This window comes from Geotrypetes seraphini, chromosome 16 (assembly GCF_902459505.1).
Source record: "Geotrypetes seraphini chromosome 16, aGeoSer1.1, whole genome shotgun sequence".
NCBI lineage: Eukaryota > Metazoa > Chordata > Amphibia > Gymnophiona > Dermophiidae > Geotrypetes > Geotrypetes seraphini.
In genome coordinates this window covers 22,468,842-22,488,980 of record NC_047099.1, presented here as the reverse complement: position 1 = coordinate 22,488,980, position 20,139 = coordinate 22,468,842, and the positions used below count along the sequence as shown (strand labels likewise).

The window sequence follows — 20,139 nt, the reverse complement described above, 5'->3', positions numbered from 1 at the left end:
TCACTGCATGCAAATCTGTTTTATGCATCTTCATTGTGGGTAGCCGCAAAACCTGGCGTCCCAGGGACTAAGCTGAGAACACCTGCTCTAACACCTCCAGCGTTATGAGCTTCTGATTCCCATGCCCATGTCATTCTTTTCAGGGGTTGAAGAATGAGATTTTTCTGGATGTGATCGAGAGGCTGATGGTAGTGATTGGATCCAATGTGAGTCTCTTCCTGTTGGCAGTTTTGTTTGCCTGGGATTTTACATTTTTGTGAAAATGTGATGGGGTTTAGAGAGTTGTTAAAAACCCACTTTTATTGTCCAGGCATTTAAGTGAAATGAAAGTTTTTGTGTATTTAATATGATGATTGATTGGCTTATGGATTTTCCATTTATTTGAAAATGTTTTTGTTTTAATGATTTTGGATATTTTTTTTTACAGTAAGCCGCCTGGGTTTTAGGCGGGTAGATACAGAGAGCTCACTAGGAGGCCCACTGACCCTTGCAGCTATGTGGAAAGCAAGAGCTAAGATTAAAGACATGTCGGGCATCAGCTGTCCTTTTCTTCTTAGGCATTTGGGAGGAAAATGGCTGTAGTCTTTGTTTTATAATTCTTTATTCATTTTTGTATGTTACAACAAGTGTATCAAATAAACTCATATAAAACTTAAAGATACACACTTGATTAACTCACATATTAGCATCAAATTTGACATTTCATTAGAAAATTAGTATTCTATAATGATAAAATATTATATAAGAAATCTAAATTTATATCATTCTTATTGAATATAATAATCCCCCATCCCTCCCTCCCTCCCAATTCAATAATACATAAAATCATCTTTATTGTGAATTCATTCAAATATTGATATATTATGTAATAATCAGAAATAAAATCTCACCCCTTTTCCCCTCTAATCAAATATCTTATCATGGGAAAAGTTAATCATTCATTACAAAAATCTGTTAACGGTCCCCAGACTTTCTGAAATTTACTCACATAACCTTTTTGCGTTGCAATGGTGAGTTCCATTTTGGCTATAGTCTTAACTGATTTGGTTCAGTACAAAAGTCTTTGGGCTAGATTCACTAAGCCAGTGGTTCCCAATCCTGTCCTGGAGGACCACCAGGCCAATCGGGCTAGCCCTAATGAATATGCATGAGAGAGATTTGCACATAATGGAAGTGAGAGGCATGCAAAGCTGCTTCATGCATATTCATTAGGGCTAGCCTGAAAACCCGATTGGCCTGGTGGTCCTCCAGGACAGGGTTGGGAGCCACTGCACTAAGCAAACCAATCGTGTACCGATCAGTTTGAAAGCCCTTTGCAACCCAATTTCCTTCTGACCCGATTCACTAACCTGTGTACCGATCCGATCCCTATCTGTGCATGCAAATGAGGGGAATCGGCATGCAAAGCAGGAAGGACGCGCTTCACAAAGTTAGTAACGCTGCTTCTTGGTTGATAAAATAGAGCAAGAAGCAGCGTTACTAACTTTTTCGGATGTGACACGGACAAGAGGTCACAGACTGAAACTGAGTGGCAGCAGGTTCAGGATGGATATCAGGAAGTACTTTTTCACACAGCGCGTGGTGGGAATTTGGAATGCTCTCCCGGAGGATGTTGTGACAGAGATTACTGTTCTAGGATTTAAGCGCAAGTTGGATGCACACCTTCTTGCAAATCGTATTGAGGGCTATGGTATATCTGGGTCTCCATTCGGGAGTACCTAAAGGGGCCGTCGCGTGTGCGGATCGCTGGACTGAACATAAGAACATAAGCAATGCCTCTGCTGGGTCAGACCTGAGGTCCATCGCGCCCAGCAGTCCGCTCACGCGGCGGCCCAACAGGTCCAGGACCTGTGTAGTAAACCTCTATCTATACCCTTCTATCCCCTTTTCCAGCAGGAAATTGTCCAATCCTTTCTTAAACCCCGATACTGTTCCCTGCCCTATAACGTCCTCTGGAAGCGCGTTCCAGGTGTCCACCACACGTTGGGTAAAGAAGAACTTCCTAGCATTCGTTTTGAATCTGTCCCCTTTCAACTTTTCCGAATGCCCTCTTGTTTTTTTATTTTCTGAAAGTTTGAAGAATCTGTCCCTCTCTACTCTCTCTATGCCCTTCATGATCTTGTAAGTCTCTATCATATCCCCTCTAAGTCTCCTCTTCTCCAGGGAAAAGAGACCCAGGTTCTCCAATCTCTCAGCGTATGAAAGATTTTCCATCCCCTTAATCAGTCGTGTCGCTCTCCTCTGAACTCTCTCGAGTAACGCCATATCCTTCTTAAGGTACGGCGACCAATACTGGACTGGATGGACCTCGGTCTGATCCGGTGAGGGCTTTTCTTATGCTCTTACAAAATTTCTTCTGGCACACTGACTGGCCGGCCGATCAAAAAACTAGCGACTGGTGAGGACCGGCCGCTTGTGCTAAAACCCTACTCTCTTCCCCGATTCTCCACGATCTGGCCGCCCTGCTCCCTGTCCCGCCTCTCCTGCCCTGCTCAGCCCCGACTCGCCTGCCCTTCCCTGCAGTGCGAGCCCGTGGTTTTAACCGCTTTAAACCCGCGGGTTAAAACCACGGGCTCGCACTGGCAGGGAAGGGCAGCAGAGAGCAGGTGAGTCAGGGCCAGTACAAAAAAAAACACAACAACAGACAGCAAACACACGCGCAGACCATCTACAGGCAAAGTAGACGGTCTGCGCTTGCGTCAGGATCGCTCCCTAGCGATCTGTGTCAGCGGATGGGGGCATGCCTCCGATCGCCCCCATTAGAATATTCTTGTTTGCAGAATCGATGAGCCCTGCCCGCATCGGTCACGATCGGGCAGGTTAGTGAATCTGGCCTTTTGTGTTCCACTATTAGTATGAATAATTTCTATAGTGCTACTTGAAGTATGCAGTCTAGTGGTTAGAGCAGTAGGCTGGGGATCAGAAGTCCTTGGGTTCTAATCCCACAGTAGCTCCTCATTTAACCCTCCATTGCCCTTGGGACGGCCAGGAACATAAGAATTGCCGCTGCTGGGTCAGACCAGTGGTCCATCATGCCCAGCAGTCCGCTCACGCGGCGGCCCTTAGGTCAAAGACCAGTGCCCTATTGGAGTCTAGTCTTACCTGCGTATGTTCTTGTCCAGCACGAACTTATCTAACCTTTTCTTGAATCCCTGAAGGGTTGTTTCCCCCTATAACAGCCTCCGGAAGAGCGTTCCAGATTTCCACCACTCTCTGGGTGAAGAAGAACTTCCTTACGTTTGTACGGAATCTATCCCCTTTTAAGTTTAGAGAGTGCCCTCTCGCTCTCTCCACCTCGGAGAGGGTGAACAATCTCTCTTTCTCTACTAAGTCTAGTAGTTGTGGTAGTCCCTATAAGCTGTTTGCAGTTTCGTGCTTGTGCACAGGGGAGAGCGAGCAAAAAGTACCCAACCCTGTACAGTTGCACATAAGAGACCTGTCTCATGTAGAGCTTACAGTAGTCAAGAGCGCACAGGCAAGAGGCTGAGATACAACAGGATATTAACACATAGCTCCCGGGGAATGGTTCCCCCCCACACACACACACACACTAATTAGGGGTTTTCTAGTCCCTCCCAATCTATCAAAAAACATTATGAAGCCTAACTAAACTCTCATCTGTTTCTTCCTCAGGGCTCACTGCTGAAAGCTGATATTCAAGGAGAGCTTCGTCTCAAGAACTTTTTCCAGAATTGCCCTGGTTAGTTAGAACTTCCTGTGCTGCAGGCGAGTCCTTTAGGACCGAGTTTCTCAAGCTGGTCCTAAAGGTCCCCATACCACGTCTGGTTTTCCGGATATCTACACTGAACAGAGATGCATTTGTACACAGGACCTCCATTGCATTCAGATTTATCTCGTGGATATCCTGAAAACCAAACTGGCTTGAGCAACAGCGCTTTACATCGTGAGGCTGTCTTATCATTCTTCCTTTCTGAAGGTGAAACAGTGGTATTGATACGAGGGGGCCGCTGAAAAGTTCTCAGCCCAACCAAGACGAGAATGAAACGTACAAGTTATTCCACGCTTTTTGTTTCAATGAAGCAAATGGGCACAAGCATAGGGAAACCAAGCCATTGTGACATCATCAATGAAGTTGGCTCTTAGGCATTGGTGGAATGAGGCATTATGACATCACATTACGAGGGGGGTCGCTGGAAAGTTCTCAGCCCAACCAAGAAAAGAATAATGTGGAGCCATGAAACTTACAAGTTATTCCACACTTTTCATTTCATTTCATATCATTGCTTCATTCTCTTCTTGATTGGCTGAGAATTTTTCAGTGGCCGCTTGTAGATATACATCCTACAGTGGTCCTGGAGGATTTGAAGTGAGTGTTGGGGTCTGCTCTATAGGCAGCGGAAGACTTTTTTGGATTCATAGACAACGGCGCGAAAGACAAAGGCGTGCGCTGACAACTGAGCGCAAGACGGAGGCGCGCGCCTCAAAAAATTACAATTTTTATGGGCTCCGACGGGGGTTTTTGTTGGGGAGCCCCCCCCAGTTTACTTAATAGACATCGCGCCTGCGTTTTGGGGGGTTGTAACCCTCCACATTTTACTGTAAACTTAACTTTTTCCCTAAAAACAGGGAAAAAGTGAAGTTTTCAGTAAAATGTGGGGGGTTACAACCCCCCACAACGCCCCCACAACGCGGCGCGATGTCTATTAAGTAAAGTGGGGGGGTTCCCCCCCACACACCCCCGTCGGAGCCCTAAAAAACAGTAATTTTTTGCGGCGTGCACCTCCACGCTGCGCTCAATTGTCTGGGCGCGCCTTTGTCCCGGCGCGCTTTTGACCTGACACCCTTTTTTGTTAGGGGAGAGGGTTAAAAGCTCTGCCCTAGCCTCAGCAGGATCCTGCGGCACCACAACTCCCCCACCTGGTCACTGTAATTTTAAATCTTCGGGCAGCCACCGCGCAACATCAACAAGCAGGCCTGCCCCCGGAAATCTTTAATCTACAGCGACTCTGCGCCCACAGATTTAAAATTACAGCGGCCGGGAGGAGGTGAGTGGAGGAATAGAGCCATAACTGACTCTTCTTACTGCCAATTTTTGGGGAAACCATGGACCCAGCGGCCGCCCCTGTTTCGACGTCTGTGGTCTGCCCCATATGGACAGACCTAAGGTGCTTTTTCTCCTGTGCATACAGATGATTGATGCGATAAGTGGTGGAGTAGCCTAATGTTTAGAGCAGCAGGTTGAGGACCCGTTAACCAGGTTTAAATCCCACTGTGGTTCCTTAACCCCCCCCCATTGCCCCAGTTAAAAACTCAAAATTGTAAGCTCTCCAACTCTGGGGGGGGGAGGGGTTGATTGGGAGGTTTAGGGGTGGGGGGACTTGCGTCTGGTACTTTTCTGCTTTTTTGGATATTGTTACAAAGAATGATGTTACAACTGTGTGCTTTGTACTAGAGATTTTGGTTTGTTTTATATTCTGTATGTTTTCCTTGTTTTTTCTTCAATAAAAGTATAAAATTTCAAAAAAAAAATAAAAAATTGTAAGCTCTCCAGAGACAGAAAAATACCCACTGTACCTGAATGTACACTGCTTCACTAGCCTTTGGTCTTTCAGATGGTATATATGAAATTGAATTTTAAAAAAAAAATCTAATCCTCAGGGTATGTGTCCTTTGAAGATCTCACAGAGCTTTTTATGGTATCTGAAGATGGTATAAAGTGAAACCTATTGAGATCCCAAGGCTCTATGTGTAATAGTTCAGATTGCCTCATTTTTGCACTATAAACAAAACTTAGCAAGCGCTCAGAGAATCGGCATTTAGCAGCAGTATTTCAGACTGACTACAATCCTTTTTTGTTCCTTGGCCTAGCAGAGATGCGCATTGGACTCACCGAAGAGCTGTGCATCGGAAAGTCCGAGCTGAGAGGTGAGTGAAACCACGTCATGGGCTGAGGGGGTGCCCAGCCGCTGCAAGCCAGTTCCAATCAGTTCACCTTTTCTCGCCTCAGGATATGGCGCAGCGGTAAGGGTCGATGAGTGTCGCTTCCACGAGTCGGTGAAACTGGACGAGTTTGAAAGTCACCGGATTTTGAAGGTTAACCCCTCGCAGGGAGAGGTGAGGGGGCGGCATGCTCGTGGGCGACTTTTCTCCTGGTAATCAGTTGTATAGCAAGGGTGAGAGGCGCCCATCCCCTGAACTCTCCTGGGAGAACAGTATAGAAAATTGAATAAATAAAAGATGGTGTTGGTGCCTAGGGTGGACCCCCCACACCACTGCTGGTAATGGATGGAGGAAAACCAGCGCAGTAAGGGTAAAGGGTAATGTATTTTGATATACTGCCCTTTCTGTGGTACAACCAAAGTAGTTTACATTTCTCTGTCCCTAGTGGGTTTACAATCCTGCAGCATCTTTCCTCCCCTCTCATCCATCCCCTTGTGCACCTTTCTATCCCTCCCTCCCATCCCTCCGTGCAGCAGAACCCCACCAACCCTCTCACCTATTTCCTTGCGCAGCATCTTTCCATCCCTCCGCGCAGAACCCCGCCGACCCACCGTGAGACCGACATACCTCCGTTCCAAACAGCGGCGGCGGCACTCTGAACAGGCTGCTTTGCGGCCTTCCCCACCGGGGCCTTCCCTGTGCCGCATCAATGATGACATCATCAGTAATGCGGCAGATGCGGGGGGTACAAAAAACCATATCTGAAAATATTGCTTTATTCTTTACTTTTTTTCAGTGTGGATAGTGTAAAAGCATAAGATCTCCCTGAAACATCACAATTTCTAATTGGTAGGTCAATGAGGTTAAACATATAGAGGGAAATTCTATTAATACCACCTAAACTTAAAAAAAACTTCAGACACTGCAAAACATGGCAGCATGTTTAATCTATAAAGTCTTCCAAATTTGAACGCGTTACCTCCACGGTTCTTAAAATTTCACTGGCACATGCTGTATTGAAAGTTTGCTCGTTAACTAAGTCTTCATGGGTTAGCTCCACTATACATTATGGCCCAGGTTCTCTCTATGGCATTAAAATCATGCGATGGCGCTCTATAGAGAATCATGCCTCCATGAGCGATAGGTGCTGGAAATGCAGGCCAGGGTTTTCTAGGCCTACATTTCCGGCATTCATCTTTGCCGTGAATCACACCTACACTTTATGGCGCCAACACCACTTCCAGCTTTAGGCGCCTTCGGAGGCATTATTCTGGTGCCAGTAGGTGCTTTAAAATTCAGTGTTTATCGCCGTTTCAGACATCGTTTTTCAATTAACTTAGGCACCTAAGTTTAGGTGGTGTTAATGTTTAACCCATTGACCTACCAATTAGGAATTGTCATGTTTCAGGGAGTTCTTATGCTTTTACACTATCCACATTGAAAAAGTTTCAAGTTTATTAAGATTTGTTATCTATGCAATATCATATATTTCAATGTGTATAACAATTTTTTTTTAAAACTTCTTTATTCATTTTTGCATCAATCAACAAGTTTACAATTTTATACAATATATTATACACAATCACTTGTACATTCTTAACCATATATCTTATCAAATTATAAAATATCCCATCCCCCTCCCTTCCCATCCCATTTCTATACTACAATCACATTCATATTCTATTTTTTTTCCTTAGATATTCATTCAATCTTGTAAAGGTGTCAAATCATTTGAATATTCCATTAATGGCCCCCATATCTTTTTAAAATTCTTATAATTACCATTCTGTAATGCAATAGCTTTTTCCATTCTATATATATAACACACTGTATTCCACCAAAACGTAAAATTCAGACTTGTATAATCCTTCCAATTCCTAGTTATGTGCTGAATGGCAACTCCTGTTAATATTAATAATAGCTTATTATTAGCTCCTGAAATTTGACTTTTATATCTCATTGAACATAAGAACATAAGAACATAAGAAGTTGCCTCCGCTGAGGCAGACCATAGGTCCATCCTGCTCAGCGGTCCGCTCCCGCGGCGGCCCATCAGGCCCATTGCCTGAGCAATGGTCTATACCTATCTATACCCCCCAATCCCTTTTTCTTCTAGGAATCTATCCAAACCTTCTTTGAAACCATTTAATGTTTTCTTGTCTACAACAGCCTCTGGAAGCGCGTTCCATGTGTCCACTACCCTCTGAGTGAAGAAGAACTTCCTAGCGTTTGTTCTAAACCTGTCCCCTTTCAATTTCTCCAAGTGCCCCCTTGTACTTGTGGTGCCCCTTAATTTGAAAAATCTGTCCCTGTCTACTTTTTCTATGCCCTTCAGGATCTTGAAGGTTTCTATCATGTCTCCTCTAAGTCTTCGCTTTTCCAGGGAGAAAAGTCCCAACTGCTTCAATCTGTCAGAATATGGGAGATTTTCCATTCCCTTTATCAGTTTGGTTGCTCTTCTTTGTACTCCCTCAAGTACCGCCATGTCTTTCTTGAGGTACGGTGACCAGTACTGGACACAGTACTCCAGATGCGGCCGTACCATTGCACGATACAGCGGCATGATGACTTCCTTCGTCCTGGTCGTAATACCCTTCTTAATGATACCCAGCATTCTGTTTGCTTTCCTAGAGGCTGTGGCGCATTGCGCCGATGCCTTTAGTGTTGCGTCTACCATCACTCCCAGGTCTCTCTCCAGGTTACTAACCCCTAGTGATGTTCCCCCCATTTTGTATGTGAACATCGGGTTCTTTTTCCCCACGTGCATGACCTTGCATTTCCCCACGTTGAAGCTCATCTGCCACTTTTCGGCCCACTTTTCCAGCTGCGTTAGATCCTTTTGGAGATCCTCGCAGTCTTCCTTGGTTTGAGCCCTGCTGTATAGTTTGGTGTCATCTGCAAATTTAATGACTTCACACTTAGTTCCCGCCTCTAGGTCATTTATGTAGATATTGAACAAGAGTGGTCCCAGCACCGACCCCTGCGGAACTCCGCTCGTGACCCCTTTCCAGTCTGAGTAGTGGCCCTTTACGCCAACCCTCTGCTTCCTGTTTGCCAGCCAGTTTTTGATCCATCGGTGGACCTCCCCTTGTACCCCGTGGTTCCATATCTTTTTAAGCAGTCTCTCATGTGGCACCTTGTCGAAGGCTTTTTGGAAATCAAGGTAAATGATGTCTATAGATTCCCCTTTATCCACCTGGCTGTTCACTCCCTCAAAGAAGTACAATAAGTTTGTGAGGCATGACCTACCCTTACAGAAGCCATGTTGACTCGGATTTAGCTGCCCATTTTTTTCGATGTGCTCATAGATGCTGTCTTTAATCAGTGCCTCCATCATCTTTCCCGGGACTGAGGTCAGGCTCACCGGCCTGTAGTTTCCCGGGTCCCCCCTTGCGCCCTTCTTGAAGATGGGCGTGACATTTGCTATTTTCCAATCCTCCGGGATCTCTCCGGTTTTTAAGGATAGGTTGCATATCTGTCGAAGTGGCTCCGCTATTACGTCTTTTAGTTCCTTGAGTATCCTTGGGTGAATGCCATCCGGACCCGGCGATTTGTCGCTCTTTAGTCTGTCGATCTGCTTGAGTACATCCTCTTGGCTTACCTCTAAATCGACCAGCTTATCGTCTTGGTCTCCTATTACGATCTCCTCGGGTTCCGGAATGGTGGTTATATTCTCCATCGTGAAGACTGACGTGAAGAACTCATTTAACCTGTCAGCTATCTCTTTCTCTTCTTTTACAACTCCCTTTCTGTCTCCATCGTCCAATGGTCCCACTTCTTCTCTCGCCGGTTGCTTCCCCTTGACGTATCTGAAGAACGACTTGAAGTTTGTTGCTTCCTTTGCCAGTCTCTCTTCGTATTCTCTTTTTGCTTTTCTAACCACTCGGTGACACTCTTTCTGGTGTTCTTTGTGCCCTTTTTGGTTCTCCTCTGTTTGGTCTTTTTTCCATTTTCTGAACGATGCTTTCTTGTCGCTTATCGCCTTCTTTACTGCACTTGTTATCCACACTGGGTTTTTTGTTCTATTTTTTTTGCACCCTTTTCTGAACTTGGGGATGCATATGCTTTGTGCTTCGTGCACAGTCTCCTTGAATAAGGTCCAGGCCTTTTCTACGGATTCCGTCTTCCCTATGTTGCTTTTGAGCTTCTTTCCCACCATTTTTCTCATGGCATCATAATTTCCTTTTTTGAAGTTGAGTGCCGTCGTTGTGGTTCTTTTCCCCTTTGATGATCCAATTTCAAGTCTGCACTGGATCATGTTGTGATCGCTGTTACCTAGTGGGGGTAATACCGCCACCTCCTTTGCTGTCCCCCCTAGTCCGTTGAAGATTAGGTCAAGAGTGGCATCGCCCCTTGTTGGTTCCGTGACCAGCTGCTCCATGAAACAGTCCCTCGTGACTTCTATGAATTTTGTTTCTCTTGCGCAGTTTGAGTGCCCAATACTCCAGTCTATCCCAGGATGGTTGAAGTCCCCCATCACCACCACATTTCCGCTTCTGCATACCTGCTTCAGTTCAGCCTCCATCTCCTGGTCGATTTCTTCCGGTTGTCCAGGTGGGCGGTAGTACAGACCCAGTTTAATGTCTGCTCCTGCTCCTCCCTGTAGCTTAACCCATAGTGATTCCAGGCCATCCGCCCGTACTGTTGTTTCCGTTCTGGCTGATGGTATGGAGTCTTTTATGTACAGCGCTATTCCTCCACCCTTTTTATGTGTCCTGTCTCTCCTGTATAGTTTGTACCCTGGTATGGCCACATCCCATTGATTGTCCTCAGTCCACCACGTTTCTGTGACTCCAATTATGTCTAGGTCCTTATTGCTGGCTGTGATTTCCAGTTCTCCCATTTTGGCCCTCAGGCTCCTAGCATTTGTGTATAGGCAGTTTAAGACCCAGTTTTTTGTTCTCTCTCTTTGTTTCCCTTGTGCTTTGGTATTCCTGCAGTTTCCCTCATGGTTTGCCAGCCCCTGAGCTTCGTCCTCCTCCTGTTGTGTGTTTGTGACGTCCTCTGCCTGTTTCCCCTGCACCTCCTGCTCTCCTAATTCCCACTCAGTCCTGGGCTCTTTTTCACAATGACTTTGCCCCTCTGTTTCCTGTTGTTCTGTGTTGGTGCCGCTTACCTGGTCCATTTGTGCCCTCGATCCCTGCAATGCGTCTTTAGGTCCTTTTTCAACCCATACACCCTCAGACCCGAGTCCTCTTTTGCACTGTCCCAGTTCAGTACCTTTGTCAAGTACTGATGTCCGATGTGTCGAGGTCAGGTCGACTATCGGCTTTCCCCTTCTTCTCAGTTTAAAGCCAAGTCTATGACGTTCTGGACGTTGCGTGCCAGCATCCTCGTCCCAGCTGTGCTAAGGTGCAGTCCATCTCTTCTGTATAGCTTGTTCTTCCCCAAGAAGGTAGTCCAGTTCCTAACAAAGTGGAAGCCCTCCTCCTCGCACCATCTCCTCAGCCAAAAGTTAATTGATTGTAGTTCGCTCTGTCTCTTTGTGTCCGCTCTCGGTACTGGCAGGATCTCTGAGAAGGCTATCTTCCTTGTCCTTAGTCTCAGTTTCCTCCCCAGGGTCCTGAACTGGTCAGTTAGTGTAGTCCTGTTGAAGTTTCTCCTGCTGATGTCGTTGGTTCCGATGTGGATCACTACTGCTGTCTCCTCCGTCTCGGCTCCCTCCAGGATCCTCTCGATATTGTTGATGATGTCTTTTGTTCTTGCCCCCGGGAGACATGTTACCAGTCTGTCCTCTCTCCCTCCGGCTATATGACTGTCTACTCCTCTCAGGATTGAGTCCCCGACCACGATAGCCGATCTCCCCTTCTTCAACTGTCTCTCTGGTCTCAGATCTGTGTCATATATGTAGTCCGTTTGTCCTTCCTCTGGGCTCTGCTGTGTCTCCGCCCCTGGTCTCAGGTCTGTGTCATCTGCGCAGTTCGCTAGTCCTTTCTCCTGGCTCTGATGGATCTCCTCCTCCTCTGCCTGCCCAGGTCCTCCGCAAGGTCCTAGTTCGATGGTGCCAAATAAGATTGTATCGTAAGACAGGGCAACATGATTTTCTAATAACAAATTAATTTGGGGCCAGATTGACTTCCAGAATGCATTTATACAAGGACAGAAAAAAATTAAATGATCTAAAGTCCCTGCTTCTTTCTTACAATGCCAACATCTATTAGACCTAGAATTATCTACTTTCTGTAAACGAACTGGATCCAAAACACTCTATGCAACAAAAACAACCATGTTTGTATCATAGATGCCGACATTGTTGATTTTATTCTCCAAGACCAAATTCGTGGCCATTGAGATGCCGAAATTTGGTGCTTAATCTCGATGCTCCAAATATCCCTCAACCCAGTTTTCTTTTTTTTATTCAAATATTCACTTAATAATTTATACCACTGTGCGGCTTGGTGACCCAAGAAATCCGCCTGAAAGCAAAGGAATTCTAAACTATATTGATTATTAAGAGTCTTCCATTCAGGGAATATAACAATTTTTTTTAAAAAAGGGGAGGACAAAACAATATTTTCAAGTATGTTTCTTGTATCAATTTACTTTCTGGTGGAATTCACTATCAGCACAGCAATTACAGAATAAGCTAGTACTATCGTGTTTCCCCGAAAAAAAAGCCTTAGCCTTATTTTTAAAGTTGCGCCTAATATAAGCCCTACCCCCCAAAATAAGCCCTAGTTAGATCGACCCCCGAAGCCCCTCCTGAATGTTCCCAACACTCCCCGATTCCATCCCTGACAACAGTGCTGCCTGATCACCGGCAGCAGTGCTTTCTTCCCCCCCCTCCATGTGCAGCATCTTTCCATCCATCCCTCCGCATCTGCCACATCACCGATGATGTCATCAATAATGCAGCACAGGGAAGGCCTCAGTGGGGAAGGCCGCAAAGCAGCCTGTTCAGAGTGCTGCTGCCGCCGCCATTTGAAACAGAGGTACGTCGGTCTCGCGGTGGGAGGGTTGGCGGGGTTCTGCGCAGAGGGATGGAAAGATGCTGCACAAGGGAATGGGTGAGAGGGTTGGCGGGGTTCTGCTGCATAAGGGGATGGGAGGGATAGAAAGATGCACAAGGGGATGGATGAGAGGGGAGGAAAGATGCTGCACATGGGGGGGGTGGAATAAAGGAAAGAAGAAAAATTGGGGTGGAGGAGAGGAAGGGAGAGATGATCGTTGTACATGAAAAAAATAAGACATCCCTGAAAATACGCCCTAGTGCATTTTTTGGAACCAAAATTAATATAAGACACTGTCTTATTTTCGGGGAAACACGGTAAATTATAAATGTTTTAGACAAATGCTTAACTCTTCTATTTTTGATAAATTTATTAATATTATTTGATTTACTGTCCTAGAAATGCCTAGATTCTTATCTGTTGATTAATTCTCTTCTCATGCAGCTGACCCTCATGCAGTATCAGGTCTCGGATGACATTCCCTCCACCCTTCCATTTCATCTCTTTCCTACAGTCGAGAGGGATACCGGAAGCAAGTACGTAGCAAGGGCCTTTCCTCCACCATTGGGTTACTTCTTGATAAAGAAGCACAAGCAAGGGCTGGGTTGGAAGGAGAGGAATTGCAAGAGATTTTGCAGCGTGTATCAGAGAGTGATGTCAGATGCGGATAAGTCAAAAGTCAGTTGAGTTGGAGACCGTAGCACAGGCCGAGGGTCTCTGTCTCATGCAGTGAACTACCTGGAATGCTAAGTTATGTAGCCATGTTGACATTTTTTCTGGGGTTGTAACATGTAATCTTTCTCTTCCACCCCTCTTCAGCCGGCTCAGAATTTACCTGAAGCTGAGGTGTGACCTGCCACCCAAAAAGTGAGTATAGCCAGCAAAAGGATGTTTCCCTGGTTTTTTTTCCTGGCTTGTTCATTAGAAGGTGGATGCAACGGCCTAAAGAAAGATTTTGTTTCCTTGCACCCAACTAGAGACCCCCTTTTTCAGCTGCAAGTATTGATAATGCAAGCTTTTAATAGAACACACAATATACGCAGCAACAGGCGTATGGGAACAGACTTAAAGATCTCAATCTGTATACTTTAGAGAAAAGGCGGAAGAGGGGAGCTATGATAGAGATGTTTAAATACAATCAGCAAAAAAATTGTTATTAGCCTAGTGGTGGAGATACCCCATGAAAGTGCAGATATCGTCAATATTGAACCTAAATCAGATCGTTCTGTAATCCACGAGAAAAGTAAATGGGTTCCCCCGGATAAACCGGATCCTGTATTAACTGGGTTTAAAGCTTTAGTTTATACTGAGTTAGAAAAACTTGAGAGGGTGCATTATCCCCAAACTCAAAATCTTTCTCCTGGGGAGCGCAAAGTATTGATGAACCTTGAAAAAGATCCTACGACAGTAATACGAAAAGCAGATAAGGGAGGAGGAGTTGTGATCTGGGATACAAGGGAATATTTTCAGGAAGCTTATTCTCAGTTAAATGATGTTCAGGTATATTCCCTGTTGCAAAATGATCCGTCAGATGTGATTTTTTTCAGAAATATTAAGTATTGTGAATGAGTGGAGAAAATCCAGTTGCATCACTAAGGCTGAGTATAAATTTTTGACATTCCAGCAATTGAACGTCCCGGTTATCTATTTTCTCCCCAAAGTTCATAAGGATCTGTTACATCCTCTGGGGCGTCCAATAGTCTCGGCTAGGGGATCCTTATTGGAAAGAATCTGCAAGTATGTTGATGTGTTTCTTCAACCGCTGATGTCCAACATTCCTTCTTTTCTTAGATGGCACAGAATCAAGTAGACAGTGCAGTTCTAATGGTAACTCTAGATGTGAAATCGCTGTATACCTGTATTCCTCAATCAGAAGCACTTCAAGTAGCGAAGGAAGTTTTAGATGCTCGGCCCTGTCCACATCAAGTGCCTACGGAGGTTATAACAGCTTTAACAACGATTGCGATGTCCAAGAATTATTTTCTTTTTGATCATAAGTTTTTTCAACAGAAAACAGGGGTGGCAATGGGGGCATCGTTTGCCCCTTCCATAGCAAATTTGTTTATGGCTAAGTTTGAACAAGACTGGATATATGCATCGAGTTTATGGTCCATATTAAAGTGTGGAGAAGGTATATAGATGATATTTTTCTGCTATGGACCTCGACGCAGGAACATCTTGAAAGTTTTTTTTTAAATATTTAAACAGCTGCCACCCCACGATTAAATTTGAAATGAAATGTGACTGTGTAGAAATTATGTTTTTGGACGTGAAAATCATACAGGATAATGGTAGATTTGTAATATCTGTCTTTACAAAACCTTCAGACAGGAATACCTTGTTGCAGTACGTCTAAGCAGGCTGCAGTTATATTCTCTCGAAGAACACAGAGAAAGGGGTGACATGATAGAGACATTCAAATATCTTACGGGCCGTATTGAGGTGGAGGAAGATATCTTCTTCCTTACGGGGCCCACGGCAACCAGAGGGCATCCGCTCAAACTCAAGGGTGGGAGATTTCATGGTGACATCAGGAAATACTTCTTCACCGAAAGAGTGGTTGATCGATGGAATGGTCTTCCACGTCAGGTAGTTGAGGCCAGTAAAGCACTCAACTTCAAGAGACGATGGGATAAACATGTAGGGAAATGCTTAAAAAGAGGGTTCTTGTTGAGGAAGGGTTCTTCGAGTGGGCAGACTTGTTGGGCCAACGGCCCTTTTCTGCCGTCATACTCTATATTTCTATATTTCAGTACAATAGTATGCACCCTATCACGCTGAAGAACCACTTGCCGGTGTCACAATTCTTCCGGTATAGAAGAATATGTCATTCTACTGAAGATTTTGTGAATAATGCACAATTGTTACACAGTAAATATGAACAGCGAGGATACCCAAAGTCTGTCATCTTTAAAGCCTATAAAAGGGCGAGGTTTAGTGCCCGGGAACAATTTTTACAATATAGACCAAAGAATGACAAGAGTGATTCTAGAGCATGTGTTCTACGATATTCTGGCATATCACAGCGGCTTGGGAGAAAGATTAAATCTTTATGGCCCATGCTGCAAACTAAGCAAAACTGTCAGAATTTGGATTGTAGAATTGCATTCGCTCGGAATACAAAATTTGAAAGATTTGCTGTGCCCTGCGGATGTTTGGACAAAGAAGGAAAGAGGGAGGGTTGGACTTTTTCGGTGTAACCAGTGCACTGCTTGTTCTTTATTAAATGAGGGAGACCAAATTTTCATACCCGGAAGAAAATGTATCAGGATGACCCTGTTTGTTACTTATGAAAGCACTGGAGTAGTATATGCAAAACTCTGCCCTTGCGATCTGTGCTACATAGGACATACTGCACGCAGTCTTAAAACAAGGCTGTTTGAACATCGTTCTAATATTTCACACAAGACAGGTAGATATACTCACACGACATTGTGTTGAAAAAAATCACTCTTTTGAGGGATTTAGGTGCTTTGTATTCCATCGTATTCCCCTTACAGCTTGTTGTGGGGATGTGAAAAGATTGTTATATCAAAGTGAATAGCGGTCTATTTTCTTTTTGAAAACTATCTGGCCTAATGGACTTAATCAGAAAGTGGAATGGTGTGCCTTCTACTGATGGTGAGATTGTTTGTTCCAGTAAATAAAGTTTTTTGACAGTGACCCCTATGAACCCGGAAGTATAAATTCCAGCGCCCTTCTGAGCCGGGTGTGGATGTAGCCGTTGTTCGGCGAAACAAGAGTCTTGTTGGTGACATCCAGTTCCTTGTCTTTTTTCAGTGTGAGAAGTGCTATAGTAGGAAGATCTACTCGCTGTTGTTGCCATCATCAGAAGATAAGTGAACTGTTTTGTTCTTTTTCTGGTTCCCTGTACACAGTGGTGGCTTTGGTCCCGTTTTGAAAAGTTACATTTTGAAACGTGTGGAGTTTTTTTTGCCTATGATACAGAGCAGGACTGGCTTAAGAACTCATTGGGTTGCCATCCGTATATTGTTGATAAGTTGAGGCTTTTTCTCCACCTATTATAAATGTACTTTCATGGGGTATCTCCACCACTAGGCTAATAATTTTTTTGCTGATTGTATTTATATTTTGTTATTGCGATTTGGATTCTTGAGAGATGTTTAAATACCTACATGGTGTAAATGCGCATGAGTTGAGTCTCTTTCATTTGAAAGGAAACTCTGCAGTGAGAGGGCATAGGATGAAGTTAAGAGGTGATAGGCTCAGGAGTAATTTAAGGAAATACAGAAAGGGTGGAAGATGCATGGAACAGACTCCCAGAAGAGGTGGTGGAGACAGAGACTGTGTCTGAATTCAAGAAAGCCTGGGATAGGTACGTGGGATCTCTTAGAGAGAGGAAGAGATAATGGTTACTGCGTTTACCCGCCATCATGTTTCTATATTTCTAACAGTGCAAGCTCCTCCCACAGTCACTTTATTTTTTTTTCCTAGCCAAGCTGTAAATGTACAAGTTCACCTTCCTGTCCCTAAAGGTGTCATCAGGTGAGTTTCTTTCTTTCGCTGGGCTGTGATCACTACTGTGGTGCTTGCATGAGTGGAACTGTATCCAAAAATGTTTTATAAGTAATACATAACATTACTGGGGTGGAAAAGTGATCATATGGGGGGCAGCTGAACTCACTGAGAGAGCTGAAGAACGATGAGATCTGTAAAAATCTGCAAACCAGGGCTGGAAGTAATACCACCACTTCAGCAGTAGCTTGTTCCAACAGGGCTGAATCTCCCCCTTCTGCTGCTTTCTAATTTTCCTCTTTCCACGATTCAAGTCTGTCTCAAGAGCTGAGCAGCCCGGATCAGATGGCCGAACTCCAGCAAAGCACCAGATCAGTGCAGTGGGTCATCCCTCGCATGGCTGGTGGCTCCCAGCTCTCTGCCTTTTTCAAGGTAATTCTTAAACTACATTTTTATACTGCTCATTTACGAGCCAATTCACTTGCGTTACTTCCTTTCTCCATTAGCACTTGTTGGCATCATTAAGATTTTGGCCTATTCAAAGGCGGTTCATAGACAACTCGGCGAAAGACAAAGACGTGCGCTGACAACTGAGCGCAAGACGGAGGCGCGCGCTGAAGAAAATGACAGTTTTTAGGGGCTCCGACGGGGGGTTTTGTTGGGGAGCCCCCCCCAGTTTACTTAATAGAGATCGCGCCGGCGTTGTGGGGGGTTTGGGGGGTTGTAACCCTCCACATTTTACTGTAAACTTAACTTTTTCCCTAAAAATGTGGGGGGTTACAACCCCCCACACCCCCCACAACGCGGCGCGATCTCTATTAAGTAAAGTGGGGGGGTTCCCCCCCACGCCCCCCTGTCGGAGCCATATAAACAGTAATTTTGTGCGGTGCGCGCCTCCGCGCTGCGCTCAATTGTCTGCGTGCGCCTTTGTCCTGGTGTGCTTTTGACCTGACACCTTCAAAGGCTCTAGTGTCAATAATCTAAGGTTTATTGCAAATGACTTGGAAAATTATTGCTTGAATATTGATATGCAATTACTATCACTTTTAAACTCTGGAGTGTTCCAGATAAGAAGTTAAAATCATAAGCAGAGCTTCAGTTTCTTTCTGTTTTTACCAACATCAGTTTTTAGTGGCAGGTTGTGGCAAAGTTATGAACTGTTTAACCTTCTCATTTTTATAAATCTATTGTTCAAAACCTGACATTACTAGGGGGCAGATGCACAAAACTCTGGCACTGTTCCTCGACATCGAGAATGGCACAGGGACAAATTTTCCCTCATCCCCGCAGTAACTCATTCTCCCATCCCAGTCAGTTCTTTTCCTGTCCCTGTCCCGTTCCTGCAAGCTCCTTATCTGCACAAGCCTGAAACACTTTCAAATCCTAAGTAGCAACATTCTAGAGTTCAGATTGTGATGTCATAATGCCTCATTCCACCAATGCCTAAGCTCCGTCCTCATCTGCACAAGCCTCAAACCCTTTAAAATCATAAGTAGCCACATTCTAGAGCTGAGATTGTGATGTCATAATGCCTCATTCCACCAATGCCTAAGCTCTGTCTTCTGATGTCATAATGCCTCATTCCACCAATGCCTAAGCTCCGTCCTCATCTGCACAAGCCTCAAACACTTTAAAATCATAAGTGTTCGAAGCTTGAGTGATTAAGGCAGACCTTACAGGAATAGGTCAGGGACAGCGACAAAACTCACGGGGACAGGCCGGGGAGACTGAGTTCCTGCGTGGACGGGGAAAAATTTGTCCCCATGTCATTCTCTATCTCTACAGCACCAGAGAAACACAAGTCTGCTTTTAGTGACCCATGCATAACACTAATAACATGCAAATTACACGCAAGCTGTTACTGTTAAAAAATTGGTTTTAAAAACCTACTAATTTGCACTCTGACACAATGAGGCTCATTTGCAAAGCACTTAGACCAGGGCTGTCCAAGTCCGGTCCTCAAGATCTACTGGCAGGCCAGGTTTTCAGGATATCCACAATGAATATGCATGAGAGAGATTTGCATACCAAGAAGGCAGTGCAGACAAATCTTTCTCATGCATATTCATTGTGGATATCCTGAAAACCTGGCCTGCCAGTGGATCTCGAGGACCGGACTTGGGCAGCCCTGACTTAGACACACAAAGTATCATCGGTTTCTGTGGTATTTTAAGTGCTTTGCAAATGAGCCTCAATGTCTTATAAATATATTCCACAATAATGAATGAATTAATAAATAAATTTCCAGTGCAATAGGTGAGCCATTCTAGCCAGATGGTAATATCTCTATAGCCCAGAGATAGGCAATTCCAGTCCTCGAGAGCCGGAGCCAGGTCAGGTTTTCAGGATATCCACAATAAATATGCATGAGAGAGATTTGCATCTCAAGGAGGCAGTGAATGCAGATCCAGTTCATACATATTCATTGTGGATATCCTGAAAACCTGACCTGGCTCCGGCTCTCGCGGAACGGAATTGCCTACCCCTGCCACAGCCGCATGCATCTGCAGAAGTAATCCTCTCCGGATATTTCCTTTTGCCTCTGCTGTACTTCACTGGGCTCCTTAGCTCCACCTACAGTTCTTTCCTTTTTCACACATGCCTGAAGGAGCATTTGTTCTGCTCTCCCCAATTTATTATTTTATTTGGTGTATTTTCGTCACTTTTTCAGGAATTCTGGTGCTTGGAGCGTCTTTTTGTTGGTTTTTTTTTTTTTCAGCTCTGCCTGCTTTAAGAACACACAGCCTTCAGTCTGTAGCTGACAAGCTGAACCCAAAGTTCAGGGCCAACCCTGAAGCGGTCTCACCTACTG

At 44.8% G+C, this 20,139-nt stretch overlaps 1 protein-coding gene across 4 annotated transcripts in view; it reads left to right on the top strand.

Moving 5' to 3' along the window:
• Positions 1 to 20,139, top strand: part of AP4M1 (adaptor related protein complex 4 subunit mu 1) — a 40,273-nt gene that overhangs the window by 14,536 nt on the left and 5,598 nt on the right. For 3 of the 4 annotated variants that reach the window (XR_004537221.1, XM_033923842.1, XM_033923840.1), the window contains exons 8-15: positions 144 to 206; positions 3,634 to 3,700; positions 5,830 to 5,886; positions 5,969 to 6,075; positions 13,296 to 13,387; positions 13,671 to 13,718; positions 17,307 to 17,357; positions 17,642 to 17,759. Coding sequence is in view for 3 of the 4 variants with exons in the window: in XM_033923842.1 (XP_033779733.1) it covers positions 144 to 206; positions 3,634 to 3,700; positions 5,830 to 5,886; positions 5,969 to 6,075; positions 13,296 to 13,387; positions 13,671 to 13,718; positions 17,307 to 17,357; positions 17,642 to 17,759 (603 nt within the window). In the remaining variant the exon portion in view is untranslated. The remainder of the gene's footprint in view (positions 1 to 143; positions 207 to 3,633; positions 3,701 to 5,829; positions 5,887 to 5,968; positions 6,076 to 13,295; positions 13,388 to 13,670; positions 13,719 to 17,306; positions 17,358 to 17,641; positions 17,760 to 20,139) is intronic. The other variant, XM_033923841.1, reaches the window with a different exon arrangement.